The 15,340-nt window shown below is 36.2% G+C and overlaps 2 protein-coding genes across 2 annotated transcripts; both read right to left on the bottom strand.

Annotated features, from left to right (window-relative positions):
* Window positions 1–459: 459 nt before the first annotated feature.
* LOC122662955 (protein ALP1-like) lies at window positions 460–1,884 on the bottom strand. The gene is made up of 3 exons (XM_043858662.1): window positions 1,387–1,884; window positions 1,057–1,288; window positions 460–932 (listed from the first exon to the last, which is right to left on the bottom strand). Exons 1-3 carry the CDS (start codon window positions 1,882–1,884, stop codon window positions 460–462), a joined length of 1,203 nt encoding a protein of 400 aa, XP_043714597.1.
* Window positions 1,885–2,154: 270 nt separating this feature from the next.
* Window positions 2,155–3,127, bottom strand: LOC122662954 (L10-interacting MYB domain-containing protein-like). Its single transcript, XM_043858661.1, has 2 exons — window positions 2,801–3,127; window positions 2,155–2,712 (listed from the first exon to the last, which is right to left on the bottom strand). Exons 1-2 carry the CDS (start codon window positions 3,125–3,127, stop codon window positions 2,155–2,157), a joined length of 885 nt encoding a protein of 294 aa, XP_043714596.1.
* Window positions 3,128–15,340: the final 12,213 nt, after the last annotated feature.

Raw genomic sequence — 15,340 nt, 5'->3', positions numbered from 1 at the left:
GTTAGTTATTTTTGTCCCTTGGAAATTCTTGGAAGCCAGTAAAACTTCCATGAATTTTCAGAAAATCTCAACAAAAGAATTTAGTTATTTATTTTTGTCCCTTAGAAAATCTTGGAAGCCAATAAGGGTATGTATGGTAAGCATTCTGATTCAAAAAATTGATTCTGACCCAGAATCAATTTTTTTTGTTTCTAAATTTTTGGAGTAATTCTGTACCAACAAATGTTGTATGGTAAAAAATTGATTCTACTATTCAGAGAAACAGAAACATGTATGAATTGCCATTTTAATGGAAACAGTTTTCTTTTCTAATTCTATCAAATTACATAAAATCTCATCCCTAAGCACAATTTTCATAGTACAAATGAATGAGAAAATATCACTAATTTCAACATGTCCAAAATAATTCCAATACTAAACATAATGTTCTTACACATCAAAAAAAGTATTGATTAATTTTCATTCAATTGGAGCCATGTTTCTTGATAAAGCCAACTCGTTTGCAATGTACTTCCGAAATTCATCCATCTCTCTTGCCCTATTTCGTTGGCTAGAATTACCATGCTCAGGTGGGATGAAATCATCATCAGGGGGTCTCTCTAAATTGTTATCATCTCCAAACCACGCAAAATTTGAGTCAGCTTTTTGTTCATCCCGAATGAAGTTGTGTAGGGCACAACATGCAATGACGATACGACTTTGGGTCGAAAGAGGAAAACGTGGCATTTTGCTTAGTATAGGAAACCGTTGTTTCAATGAAGCAAAACTGCGCTCGATAACATTCCTAACACTCGAATGCCTTTGGTTGAAAAGTTCTTTAGCATTCTGCGCTCTTCTTGACTCGAAATCTCGGAGATGATACCGTTGTCCCTTGAATGGTGTTAAAAACCCTGTAGTAGATGGATATCCAGAATCTACTACGTAATATTTGCCTACAATATAATTGGTGAAAGATTATATCAATATAATATTTTGATAATGTTTTTTATAAAAAAAATATATATTGTGATAATGCTATCAACTGAATATTACTAAATGATAACGGCTTGTATTTACCTGGAGGAGGATGAGGAAAGTGTAAGGTTGGATCTGCGAGTGCGGTTGCAAATACTCGACAATCATTTGCGGATCCCTCCCAGCCACTATTCACAAAAGTGAATTTCATGTCATGTGAACACGCACACATGACGTTCTGTGTTGTTTGTCCCTTTCTCCCTCTATAAGGTATTTGTTTGTGTAGAGGAACACGTGCATCTATATGAGTTCCATCGATAGCACCAATACAATCCTAATACAATCCATCATATGCACTGAATTAAAAACGTATCACAGTAAAATAAATAATGGTAATATGTATGTAAAAATTTTCATTCAATTTGTTTTTACCTTGAAAAAAGGATACTTTTTGGGATCATTCTTAATTTCTGGGGCAATCTTATCAAATGGTGGTGGTCTTATGTTAACTTCCCCTAACTTGAGGAAAGCCTCCAGTACTGTATTAAAATACCTACCAATGGTCTCTGGTGAATGTTGAAAATGTTCAGCTATATCTCTTACCCGCTGGTTTCGACCAACCATAGTTATGAACATTGCTAGTTGCTCGTCAACTCTAACATATCGACTATCTTCCAACCATCCTTGCTCCCGCATTAGCGTACAGAGGTTGAAGAAGACATGTCGTTCCATTTTGTATTGTTCATAACACCTATCTACATGACCTTCCAAGACCTCACGTACACGTTCTGGGCCTGTTAGTGCACTATCACGAATGGGCTCTCTAGTGTGTAGTGAACTCTCTTGTGCATACATAAGTAGAGTCATACACATAACCAAATCTTCTTCAGTTTCTTCCCTATCTAGTTCTTCCAAGTTTGAACCAGACATCCTAGAGTGTCATGTAAAATATGATCAATTAATAAAATATTAGAATCTAATGAAGGAAAAAATAGGCATACATTCTCAAATAAGAAAGTCATCAAGCATATAGAAATTATAGCAAACATCCAACATATATGATTACAATCATCCACCATTAAAAACATCCAACAGAATTAAATTGTACCATTACAGTCATCCACCATTAAAAATATCCAACAGAATTAAATTGTACCATTACAGTCATCCACCATTAAAAAAGGAACACGATATCAATGATTAAAGAAGTCTAAGAAATATGATCTTGCGGTGTGCAGGGCATGAAATGAAAGCCTCTCTCCATTGCGGGTCTGCCATTATCTTGACAGCTGGCTTCTCATATAATTCTTCATCTACATTGTTGACTGTCTCTAGTACCTCTAAGGCCCTAGCAATGCTAAATTGCATTTCAGTATTCTTGGATGTGGTAGACAAACTAGCATCTCTCTCCAACCTTGATTTGACCATCACTTGAATGGCCTTGGAAGCCATTGATAAATCAGAGTTTCCCCTTCTTTTTCTCTTTGTATTTGGAGTCCTATTATGATAATGGGTTGGTGTATGTATGGGGGTAGCTTCAGGTTCAGAGTCTACAAATGGATCGACTTCCTCAGCATCACTAGATTCCCCAATCTCCTCATCCATATTCTCCATACTCCTTGAGTCAACATTTGATGACACAGCATTACGACTACCTACATTCCCATCACCACTTGCATAAGTGTCTCCAAATATAATGCACAGTTCAGGCCATTGTGGAAGACCATACTTCTTGAACTTTGCCCATTTAGGATTTGCCTGACATACAAAAACACCAACAATCAGTAATTCTCATAGTACTCTTCTTTCCCCTTTAACAAAATTTTCTAAAAAATTATAAGCTAACCTGTATGTGTGTTTCCCATATAGATTCATCATCGACTGTGCAAGTTCGTGTCAAGCTATTCCACCCAAATCCAGTTGTATCCATCAACTTTTTGAAACTGCTATATTCCTGCCTCAGTTTTGCCATTTTATTCCTCAACTGGAGCATAGTATAAGATATACCAATTTTTGCTTTGTATTCATTCGAAATGTTTCTCCAACCTGCTTTGTTAAAGGTTTGAGTAGTCCTATTCCCCTTCCTAACCTCTCCTACCATTAACTCAACAAAAAGGTTGACATTTTCTTGGGTCCACCTAGCATTCTCAGTGACACCTTGTGAATTGGACATTTTTTATTGCTTTCAAATCTAAACAAATAAGAAGAAAAAAATCAGCATATTTTCAAAAGAAATGTGCATTCAACAATCAACATGTAAGAAGAGCTCTAAATGCTTGTGGGGATTGAGTGATTATAGAACTCTAGAATAACATGGCATGAATGATAGATAACCCCCTTTTCCATGCCTAAAGTTCATGGTGTGCAACTCATAAGCATGTGACTTGACAAAAAACCATAGACATTTGTGGGAATTTGTTTGTTACATGTTTATAGCTAATCGAGAATCTCGGAGTGAGGTTTATTTTATTTCTCATTGTTCTCACATTAGTAGCAAAAATACCCCGGATGGAAATAGTAAATACCTCAATTCAAAGATGTAATAGCAATCCTCAAATACTCTAAATTCCAAGACCAACAAACAAAGAAGAATAAGGTTTATGGTTTGGAAGGAATGTATTAAGGGAAGTTATTTCTAGAGAGTAATAAAAGATGAAGAAGGAATGGAATGAAGTAGAATCAGGTAAATATGGGAAGTTGGAATAATGGGGATTTTAGTTAAACAATGAGAGGAGGTTATCTTCAACCTCTCGATCGTGAACAGAGGCAGAAAAATCAACACAATGTCAATAGCAATAACTCCCACCAATGTGAGGGAATATGAAAATATATAAAAATTAGATTATATTACCTCTTTTCCCTCCGTTTATAGTTTTTCACTTAAAACTAAGATGATACTTCTAATCTTCAATTCTTAATGAGGAAGGCCTGCCACTTCCATTTCCTTCAACATTAATAAAAGTCCACCAATAACCTGTATATATATTTGGAAATATATAAATGAAGCAAATTTCTAGTGCATGATAACACTCCAAAGATTAGGTGGACAACCATGGCATTACCATCGTTCGCTGACTGAGACGGGGCAAACAGAACTGTTCATTCAAGGGAGGAACTGGGATTTTCAGAGAGATTATGAATCAAATTGGCAAAAACGAGTTCAGAATGAAACTGAAGTAATTTAAAACAGAAAAGATTAGATCACAGAATCTGTCAAATATATTTGGGCCATTATTATTTAATTCCAATTAAGCAAATGTAGATTTGGACCATTATTATTTAATTCCATAAAAATTATAGATGCACTCACTAATGCATACACTACGTTCTGTAGTTTTAGCTCTTGACCAGTACCGAGATTGATGTTAGAAGAACCTAAAATCTATATCTATTTTAGTTCCAGCATCAGTGTTTTTGAGTTTTAGATTATACAGGCCACTCTAGCAATAGGGCCAACTAATGAGGATGAACGAGATTATTTCATTTTTTTAGGTAAAAAGAATGAACGAGATAACAGAACAAAAAAAGAGAAGCAAACATAAAGTATGAAGACGCAGAAAGCGCAAAACAATACCATAAAGTAGGATAATTGAGGTCATTGCTTAAAAATACACATACACATACACACATACTCAGTCACACTTACTTGGAAAACAAGCATAGTACAAATCACAAAGCAAGGTCAACTACCCGAGGAAAAATCTTTTAACAAATTGCAGAATGACGAGCGAGAGAGAGCGAGAGAGAGAGAGAGAGAGAGAGAGAGATTACCTTCACCGATTGAGAGTGAAAGAGAGCCGAGAACCGTCGTCAATGGAGGTCGCAAGATGTGGAGGTCGCAAGAAGGAGGCCGCTCTTGTCTGTCAACGAAGAGATGTGTTTAGGGTTATTTTTCTGTTTTGATGGTAAATACCATCGAATGCCCCTCGTAACTTAAGCAGAACGCGTTTCACCGAAAATTCGTAGAATCGATTCTCCAATATGAGAAACACCATTTTGGTGTTTCTCAAAACCTTGCCAGAATCCATTTTATCACCCGGTTCGTTTCAAAAAATCACAAAAATGGACCGGACAACCCATACATAAACTGTTTCAATTCTGCCCTCAGAATCAGGAAAAACACCAGAATCCATTTTTTAGAAGGTTACCATACATACCCTAATCTTCCTTGAATTTTTAGAAAATCTCAACAAAAGAATTTAGTAATTTATTTTTTGTCCCTTAGAAATTCTTGGAAGCCAGTAAAACTTCCATGGATTTTCAGAAAATCTCAACAAAAGAATTTAGTTATTTATTTTTTTTTGTCCCTTGGAGATCCTTGGAAGCCAGTCACTCCCATGGATTTCAGAGAATCTTAGTCGGAATAGAATCCCCCCTGTAAGCCCCTTGAAGCCAGAGTGCTCCCTTAGATTTTCGGAAGCATCTCATTTTTGCATTTCATTTTGCATGCGCATCCTTAGTTCGGTCAATACCAGTGTATATTGGTTGGTTATGGCAGATTGCCGATCACGGTAGCACACACGTACTGCTTGATTTTGCATGAATTGTTGATTGTTTTTTCCGATCTTGGTTTTATCGCTTGATTTGTATTTGCATTTGCACCTCCGCCATCCCTGAGTAGGATGTCGGCAGTACATGCTCCGGGTGATAAAATATGGTGATTCTTGTCTTTGCCTCTCGACTGGTACACAGGTCTCGGTCAAAGAGGGGTATTTTGTAAACACCTGATTTTTGTCACTCTCCTTGGCAATGACGACACGTAGAGGACCGGCAACTTCCGTCTCAGACACATCAAAAATAAGAAAGATGCATAGGTTTGGTTTATGGAAAGCTCAAAAAGAAGAATAATGAAGAGAGTGTGTGGACTTGAGCCATGGAAAAGCCCATTGGTGCCAAGTCCATAAGGAGATGCCACTTGGCATCCAAAGGGAACTAAATGAAAGGAGGGTAAAAAAGTAAAAAATAAAGAGAAGGAATAAAACCTTAAAGAAAAGGGTAAAAAAGTAAAAAGAGAAATAAAACCCTAAAGGGAATGGGTAAAAAGGAAAACCAAAAACAGAAAGAAAAGAAGGAAGGGATAAAGTGAAAAGAGAAAAAAGAAATATCTAAACGTAGTTTGGGAAAGAGGGTAAGATGGTAAAATACCTAAACCCTAAAACGGAATGGGGGGGGGAGGGGAGGTTGAAAGGAGAAAAGAATTTTCTAAATGAGGAAGCGGTCAAAAAGAATTTTCTAAATGAGAGAATTTTCTAAATGAGGAAGCCGTCATTGATGAGGGAACAGAACACAGAATAGGAGGAGGGGGGGATTTCCCGAAATGAAAGGATGGCAAAAAGAATGAAAAACACATAGGAAAACGGAAAAACGCAGAACAGGAAAATAGAGGAAAAGAAAGAAAAAAGAAGAGAGTGACAGAGAGGGAAAGAGAGAAAAGCAGACAGAGAAATAGTGAGGAATAGTGGAGAGAAGGCAAGAGTTTTGAAAAAATGCTGTCTGAGACTACATCGTCGGAGCTCCCTGAGCCGGGGAAGACGACACCGCAGCAGCGACGGCGGTTCTTGAGTTGCGGCCCTTGATCAACCACACCAGCTCCTCATAAAACCCTTCTTCTTTATCCATTGAAACTCCCTGTAACCCATCTCTCCAACCCTTTTTTCTGATTTTCTTCTTACCACCCACCACCCATTCTTCTTTTCTCCGTTCAAAGAAACCATCGCCGATCCCATCCTCTCTAATTTTCCTTTTCTAATCTCAACCAGACCCACTTCTCCACTTCCACCGCCGGTTCTCGTCATTCCATTTGGGAGGTGTCGGCAGTATCTATGAAGAAGATAATGGAACGGTCGTGAAGGGTCGCTGCTGTATGTGCGGTTCTGCTAGCACCATTTGAAGTCTCAGTTTACATTTGTTGGGTTCTTCTTTATTTTGTTTACTTTTTGGTTTGTAATTAAACCCCTCCCCTGTTTTAATCCCTGACTTGTAATAAATCCCTACACCCTACTTCCAAAACACACTGCCGGTTGCATCATGGAGCTTCACGAAGACCCTCAGGTAAAGTCCATCTTCCCTATTGATTTTCTTATTTTTTATATTAGATATGAAATGGTTCTGCAGTTTCTTTGATTCTCTGTTTCATTAGTATAACCTGTGAATGACTCTTCTCTATGAATACTCTAGGTGCAAATGGTATGTCCCTTTTATCAATATTGTGTTTAGGTCTCTGTGCATAGTTTTGGAACTGAAATTGTGTCTCCATGTTGATCGGCTTCTGTACTTGGCATTTCAGATTTTAGGATTTATGGCTTCCATGGCCTATATTTTGGTTGAATATCCCTATATGTGCTCTGCGATCCATGTTTTGATTGGGTGTCTCTCTCTGCTGAATTGATAGATCATGCTCTATATACCCTGCTCTTGAAATTGATGTACATGAACATTTTTGAATGATGTAATGATTTTAACTGTCTCTCTCCAAGGAATAAATCTGGTTGTCTTTATGGTCGTGGGCCCATATCGGATTGAGTCATATGAACCCCATAGGTTAGACCGATTTGGCTTTAGGACTCTCTTTGAGTCGACTTGGGAAACCCATTGTGATTTTGGGCCTAGATTCAGGCTGCGCCTCCAACATTAATAAATCAATCAATTAGGAATTGGGCTTGAGCTTGGAATTACAAGACTTGGGTTTGGTTTAATTCGGATTTCGGGTGTGGGCTGTATTTCAAATTTTGGCCCATTTTGATTTGGGGCCAATTGGCCTTAGCTTTGGTTTGGGCATGGGTCCATCAACCAAGTTCGGATTGAGAGGAGAATTCGGACCCATTGTCTTGGGCCTATGAGTGCATTTTAGTTCGCGATTTAGGATCTAAATTTATACTTCCCCAATTCATTCAATTTCGAATCAAGGTTGTGGGTTTCCAAATGAATTTCTAAAATCAATTTTGGGTGGAGAATTAGAACGTGTGTGAAGGAGTGAGAATGCCCAACTAGTGGCCCGAGTTGAAACACGTTGCATGTTGGGATCCCGGGGGACGTAGGTGCATAGGAAGGGATTTTGGCTAGCCCGTCATCTAGCCCGTAGTTGTTTAACAATTCTTTTATTGCTTACTTGGCATGAGTAGGATATGTAGATTTGCTTTCATTGTGTGAACTCCATGCATGCTATGTTTAGCCAAGTTAGAATAATTAAGCCATATGTTGATGTGATTAGATTGTATATATGTTCCTCATTTTTAATTAGCTTAATTGTTTGTTATGTCGATTTGATACCCTAAGGTAGAATGATATAGGAACTTGGCATAGGGTTGCCCAGTTTGTACATAGATGCCTAGTCCTAGGTGCCTAGTTTAGGATGACTTAGATCTAGACTAGTTAATTTTAGGGGCTGTAAGCAAGACTCATTTAAGCAAATGGTCAAAAGAAGGATCATTGGCTCTGAGCTGGGTGGACTGGGTGCCTAACACCTTCCCAGTCCGTAACTTGACACTTACCCAATGATCTGGGTGGACCTCAGCCTTTATCCATTGAATCATTAGTCTTTCCCCCGTGGGAACATTTATGGGTCTTAGACCCCTTCTTGGTGGCGGCTCCTATTTGCCCGTTTTCCCTCTTAGGAGGGATCAGGGTCCTTGCTTTAGGGTTCATAGGCGAGATCCGGTTCGCGTCGAGAAGAACCAACCCCTTGTCGGGGTAGATTTGGATTTTTCGGAATCCATGGTTCTTACACTTACATACAACACTCACCTCATTAATATTGTACGAAAAAAAGAGGACATTGTGAGCGAATTCCCCAATTTCCTTTATGGCCTTGTTGGGACAATGCATTAGCTTTTGAGATGCGGAAATTCATTTTCAAGAAAATGATTCTTTTTCATACAAGAAGCCTTACAACCAGAACTGTGGCTGCATTTTCTTCCATCTCATGGCAACATCTTTCAAAAAGGCCTTCAGAGCATTAAAAAGAGCAATAACTTCACCAGAGCTCCAATTCAAACCACTTCTGTTTTTTTTCTCATTATGATCATGCACGTGTAGGTATTTGTTAAGCGGTGGAGAGCAAATTATTTTGGTTTTGTAAGGTAATGAGACTTTCTCTATGGGCAAAATAGTATCATGTAATTGACTCTTTTCAATTGTTATTGATGCATATCATTAAACATTATGGTATAAAAAATGAGAGCCAGTATAGTAAAAATAAATACTAATATATACACACTGAAGGACTAGTGGTAGATTTTGTAGTTTTTAGCAAGTAATTTTGCAAACTTCAGAGACAAAAATGAAACTATGGGTTAAAAAAGAAAGATTTATATTTTAAGAGACTTTAATAAATGTTTTGAAGTAATGTAAAATTAGAACCTTCACCATTTACTTTTTGAACTTTTTATGGATTGGGATATTTATTGTTCTAATACTACGATATATTTCTCTAATGATTTCTGAATATTTTAATAGTACACAATTTTACAACATTTGAACCAAATAAGGTCCAATAATGTTTGACCCAATTAGGAAATGAGACTTCTGTACTTCTACTTGGCATGAGAGAGAGAGAGAAAGAGAGAGAGAGAGAGAGAATCAAGCTCTGAGGGTACTACATAGATTAATAATCTATATAGATCATTAAAAAAGAGTTTATGGGGATAGCACAACTAGTATATAACAAAGACATCCTAAAGAAAAATATGCATTAAAAATTATAAAATAACAAAGAACTTATAGTTAAAATTTAGAATGTGTGTACTAAATTTTGGGTTGAAGTCTTATTAGGCTTCACATAAATATTAGGTGGTGCACGACCTTTACTTCCCATGAAAAATATGCAATAAGAACTATAAAATAACAAAGAACTTAGTCTTTTTTCTTTGGTAGAAACAAAGAACTTATTGTCAAAATTGAGAGACTGTAGTAATTTTGGGGTTGAAATCTTATTAGGCTTTATATAAATATTAGGATACTAATGCAGCACTGGATATTAACGCAACATTGCCACAACCATTTTGCTTACAAAGAATCAAATGAAGAACTAATTATGCAATGTCATAATTATCACAAGTCAATAAAATTATATGGCAGAATTCAAAAGTAGTATTGGACGCAGATAGTTCCCAAGTGATAACTGTTTGATTCTGTCCATAACAACAAATCCACAAAAAGGATCACACAATCAAATGACTGAATGAGTATAACTCTGATATTGGAAGATCAGTCAATCCATGTTTGTAATAATTCGACATCTTCCATAGGTGATTACACCCTGTATTTAATACCCAAGTTATCTAATATCCTGAGATAATCATAATGTCATTCCACATATGAAATAAAGTAATCTATTAAGAATGGAAAACAATCATAGAAAATCTAAAAAGAAAATGAAACAAGAAGCTGTGCATCTGAAATCATTTCAGCTATCTCAATTTCCTCAAACAATAATCCACCATACATTGCATCCTTCCAGGGCCTTGATTTGACTATCTTAGCCATTACAGATTTCGTTGACCTGGATATCCACAGGAAGGAAATTGTTGATGGACTGAACCCTCCATGAATTGGTATCTCCTAGCTTCTTCTATGCCAATAAAAAATGAAAACTTTACATCAGTTCACCAATGTAAAGGACACAAGTAAATTGTGAAACTACAAAAGTTGATTCATTAGGAAACACATGATTTCCAATAATATAGTGCATCAACAATAGACAATTTCTAACACTCCATATTGTTATTAGAAAAACACTTAAAAAAACCAATGGAAGATGGAAAAAGTGGATGAATTGAATACAGTAGAGAATACCACTTAAACATGGATCAAATTGCAAGAGTATAAAATCCCTACGATTTCTACAGACAATTTTGTTTTCGCTGATTGCACTAGAGTGGGGAGTTACAGAGTTATAGACATCAGAGGCCATTTGTCTTTAAAGAGGGTGAGTAGATATGGTGTCATCTTGACCCCGAATCAACATACTTATAAGATTGAAAATTGCCTGAAAACCATTGACAGAACCTTTCATTGGTGTCATCAGCAAGTGCTCAATCCACCTAATCAAACAAAAAATCCCCTTTTCTCAACAAATCACCGTGGAATTTCAAACCAAAACAAAGAAAGAAAATGAACAACAATCTCTTCAGGTAACCAGACTATACTTCAACTTAACCCTAGAAAGAAGCAAGTATTGTACACTCACAGAGGCAGACAGATAGAAATGAAAAAAAAGAAAAAGAAACATACTTCTGAAGAACCCACTCTTTTTAGTCACCATCAGAGATCCATACATAAAGGATGATGCAACAAAAACAAAGAAACAAAGAGAAAACAAAAGCAAAACGAAAAAATAAGAGAAAAGAAGAGAGCATGAGAGATAGCTCTTTTCAAAATTTGCATATATATGATTCTCATGCATTGTCATGCTCAAGAAATTAGGTAATAAAAAGAGAGTCTGATTCCTTCGAAAAATATATATATATTTTACTTGGATATCAAATACGGAGCCTAGAACTTGAAAATAGACAACATATAATAGCCCAAGGGGAAAAAGGAAAAGCAACTTGTACCAATTAAGTCTATGGATTTTGACGAGGAAACCTTTTGTGGTTCAACCGGTGTCTTAAATTTGAGAGAGAAATCTCTCTACTTAGCCGCTAGGTAGAGTGTGAAAAAGACCTTATGGCATTATTGACCATTCAAACCGATCGACCATGATGTGTGTGTGTGCGTGTGCGTGTGCGTGAGGAGGATGCTTAAGGCCACTTCCGGGCCCTTGGCTCAAGAAGCTGGCATAGCTTGATAGCTGGGCACCTGCAACACAAGCCGTGAGGATAAAAGCTGCATAGAACATTGGGAATTATTAGATAATGTAGTTTCAATTGATGTTTATTCATCTCCATTAGGAAGTTATATATACAAGAGGTTACAGCCTTAGCCGATTCTAATTACAATGGAAAGATGAGTGGTATTACATGTGATATCATTTTCTAATAGTAATGGAATTCTAAATAGAGTTAGAGACTAAAGAGATTACATATTCTATTGTGAGTGGAAGATGAGTGGAACTCGATCTCTTGTATCGGTTGATAGGAATGCACCAAACGCCTTTGCTATCAACACCCCTAAAGCTGGTTTAAGTACTAACTGTGTGATAAACCCAACAGATCGATAGGTGGTAAAGGTCTGCAACAGATTTGTGTCAGAGAAACTTGGAAGCATATCCAAAGTACACAAGGTTTAAGTAACGGGATTTAAAGAAGATAATGACTTGAGGGATAAAAACACCTTTGGAATGCAATAGCAAAATCATATAGATTTCCTGTACCAGTCTTTATTCTTCCTATTTCTGAAATTCTATAAAAAATCATATAGATCTTTTTGAAACTCATAAAGAGAGAGAGAGAAACGTACCCGGAGGAGTTTGTACCGATTTAATGTTGTTCTTAGCGAGTAACAATGAAATTATAAGATCAGAAACCCTACGTTTATGAAAAACTGCGAAAGGGAAAGAGTTGGAGAGACGGAAGGAAAGGAAAGTGTGGAAGAGAGAAAGAGAGAGATACTGGAATGATGAAATGAAGAGTGGAAGAAGATATGGGAGACGATTAGATTTAAAAAAAATGGAAACTAAAATGAGAGTGGGAGAAGATTTGAGAGATGATTAGGTTTTTTAAAAATGGAAATTAAAATGCCAAGGTACCCGAAAAATAATTGGAAAAGACAAGAAAGATATAAGAAAATAAAGGTTGGAGATTTCTTTTTCTTTTTACAGTAACTTAGCAGATTCTTAATTAATTAAGGTTAGAAAATTTTATTTATTATTTATTATTTATTATACAGATTTAAGAGGAAGGGTATCATGAATCTCTAAAAAATGGAAAGGAGAGATAAAAAGTATAGTATGAGAGAAATGGTATTTAAATAAACAAGAAGGGTAAAATAGTCAAGGAAAAGATTTTCCACGAAGCATGCATTCGTGCTTTTATATTTTACAAGGTACAAGATACAAGAAACGTTTTGAGATTTTGTGGATTCAAATAGAGAGAGAGAGAGGGGAGATATTGTTGAGAATAAAGAAGTATTTTTTGAAAAAAAAATAAAAAAACAGCAAGCAAAAGAGATAGAGAGAGAATGAATATCTACCTTATTTAATTAAGGGTTTTTTTTTGTAATTGCCTTAATTTTATGAGAGAGAATTGGAGAGATTTTCTCTCCATAATTGTTAACCAATTTACTTTTGGTAAATCTAATTTTGTGGAGACAATTGGAGAGATTTGCTTTAAATAATAATAAATATTATTAATATTAATTAATTTATATAATAGTATGATTTATTGTCTTAATTTTATAAATATTATTAATATTAATATTAATTAATTAATTTTAATTATAAATAGTAATTAATACTAAGGGTACCTAAGATTAAGAATTTATAAGAAAGAATGACATAAAGATTAAGATTTGAAGAATGGAATTTTAGATAAGAATGAAGGGTACAATAGGTAAATGAAAAATTTGCCACTAATTTAAAACAGTAATAATTAATACTAAGAGTACCTAAGATTATGAAATTATAAGAAAGAATGACATAAAGATTAAGAATTGAAGAATGGAATTTAAGATAAGAACGAAGGGTAGAATAGGTAACTGAAAGATTTGCCACAACGTGCTTTTATATAATAGTATGATATAGGAAAGTTTGCTCTTGGTTCCAATCACCATAGCATTGGGTAGGATTGTTTATTAGTATACTTAGCATACTCTTGATTCCAGTCATCGTAGCACTGGGGAGGGCTATCTCTGCAGGCACATGATCATATGATCTACTTCTGATTCCAGTCATCGTAGCACTAGGGAGGATCACACCCTTCATAGGGTTCAAATTGCCATTCTTCTCAAATCTCATAATTCCCTTCATAGGCGTCACTTTCAGGAAAACCATATCACTTACCATAAACTTTAGTATTTTCGTCCTAACATCTGCATAACTCTTCTTTCGGCTCTAGGTTGTCTAGATCTATTTCTAAATCAGCTCAACTTTATCATAGGTCTTCTGAATGATCTCAGGTGCCAACAACTTCATCTCTCCTACCTCATCCCATCATACTGGGGATCTGCACTTCCTACCATAAAGTACCTCATAAGGTGCCATACCATTGGTGGTTTGATAACTGTTGTTTTATGCGAACTCCACCAATGGTAAGTGCTTATCCCAAATACCCTCGAGGTCAATAGTACAAGCCCTTAAAATGTCCTTCAATGTCTGTATGGTTCTCTCAGTTTAAACATTTGTCTATAGATGAAATGTTGTATTGAAATTCAATTGAGTTCCCCCATAGCCTTCTGCAAACTCTGTCAGAAACGTGAAATGAATCTGCAATCTCTATATGACACTATTGTGACTAGTACTCTATGCAACCTGACTACCTCATCCACATACATAAGTGAGTAGTCCATCCTGTTACGTAGAAAATGAGCAGACTTGTCAATCTATCTACAATGACCCACATACCCTCATATTCTCTGAAAGCCCTAGGTAATGCTGTGAAGAAGTCCATGGAAATGTGCTTCCACTACCATTCAAGAATATGAAGGGGCTGGTAGAAGTCCTAACAGCCTCTGATACTCTTCCTTTCCCTGTTGCCAAGTTAGGTAAAGATGTACAAAATCAACAACCTCTCTCTTCATGTTGTTCCACCAATAGACATCCTTCAGATCTCGATACATTTGGGTACCATCCAAATATATTGGATAGGGCGAGGAGTGTACCTCCCTTAGGATAATCTACTTTAACTCAACACTACTTGGCACACACAACCTACCCTGGAACTTCATAGTCCCATCAATGGATACAATAAAATCTGGTCTCTTGCCCTCTTCAACTTCCTTTCTAATCTTTGCTAGTAACGCCCTTGTTCAAACTTGATTTTATCAATCAAGATTGGTTGTACTGTCAAAGTTGCCATCAGAACTGTGGTATCTCTGACTACAACCTCAAGATCAAGTCTCCTCATATCCTCAAGCAAATGGATCTAGGTGGTCAAAAGAGTTATGGAAATCCGTTGGGATTTTTGATTCAATACATCAGCTACCACATTTGCATTGCTTGAATTAATAAGCATGTGTTAACATGAATGATATCATGCTAATGGACTTATTTGATAAGTCAAGAAATGAAATCTCAATCAATGTGTCTTTCCTGGGTAGTAGCTAATGGCATAGTCATAGTCTTTTATCTACTCGACCCAACCTTCTCTGTCTCATGTTCAACTCTTTCTGAGTGAAGATATATTTTAGGCTCTTATGATTATTATTATAGATCTCACACTATGCTCTTATGATCATTAAAGATCTCACACTTCTCCCCATAAAGATAGTGCCTCCAGATTCTTTCATAGTT

The sequence above is a fragment of the Telopea speciosissima genome, chromosome 5, assembly GCF_018873765.1.
Source record: "Telopea speciosissima isolate NSW1024214 ecotype Mountain lineage chromosome 5, Tspe_v1, whole genome shotgun sequence".
NCBI classification, from domain to species: Eukaryota; Viridiplantae; Streptophyta; class Magnoliopsida; order Proteales; family Proteaceae; genus Telopea; species Telopea speciosissima.
Note: the sequence above shows the minus strand (reverse complement) of the source record. Positions and strands in the feature narration are given on the sequence as shown.

What these genes read in the sequence shown, in the direction of transcription:
- LOC122662955 (XM_043858662.1), bottom strand. Translation starts at nt 1,884, where the DNA reads ATGTCTGGTTCAAACTTGGAAGAACTAGATAGGGAAGAAACTGAAGAA. An exon ending in AAAAGTATCCTTTTTTCAAG is followed by an intron (nt 1,289 to 1,386) that starts GTAAAAACAAAT and finishes GGATTGTATTAG; the next exon opens with GATTGTATTGGTGCTATCGA. An exon ending in CTTTCCTCATCCTCCTCCAG is followed by an intron (nt 933 to 1,056) that starts GTAAATACAAGC and finishes ATTATATTGTAG; the next exon opens with GCAAATATTACGTAGTAGAT.
- LOC122662954 (XM_043858661.1), bottom strand. Translation starts at nt 3,127, where the DNA reads ATGTCCAATTCACAAGGTGTCACTGAGAATGCTAGGTGGACCCAAGAA. An exon ending in TATGGGAAACACACATACAG is followed by an intron (nt 2,713 to 2,800) that starts GTTAGCTTATAA and finishes TTTGTATGTCAG; the next exon opens with GCAAATCCTAAATGGGCAAA.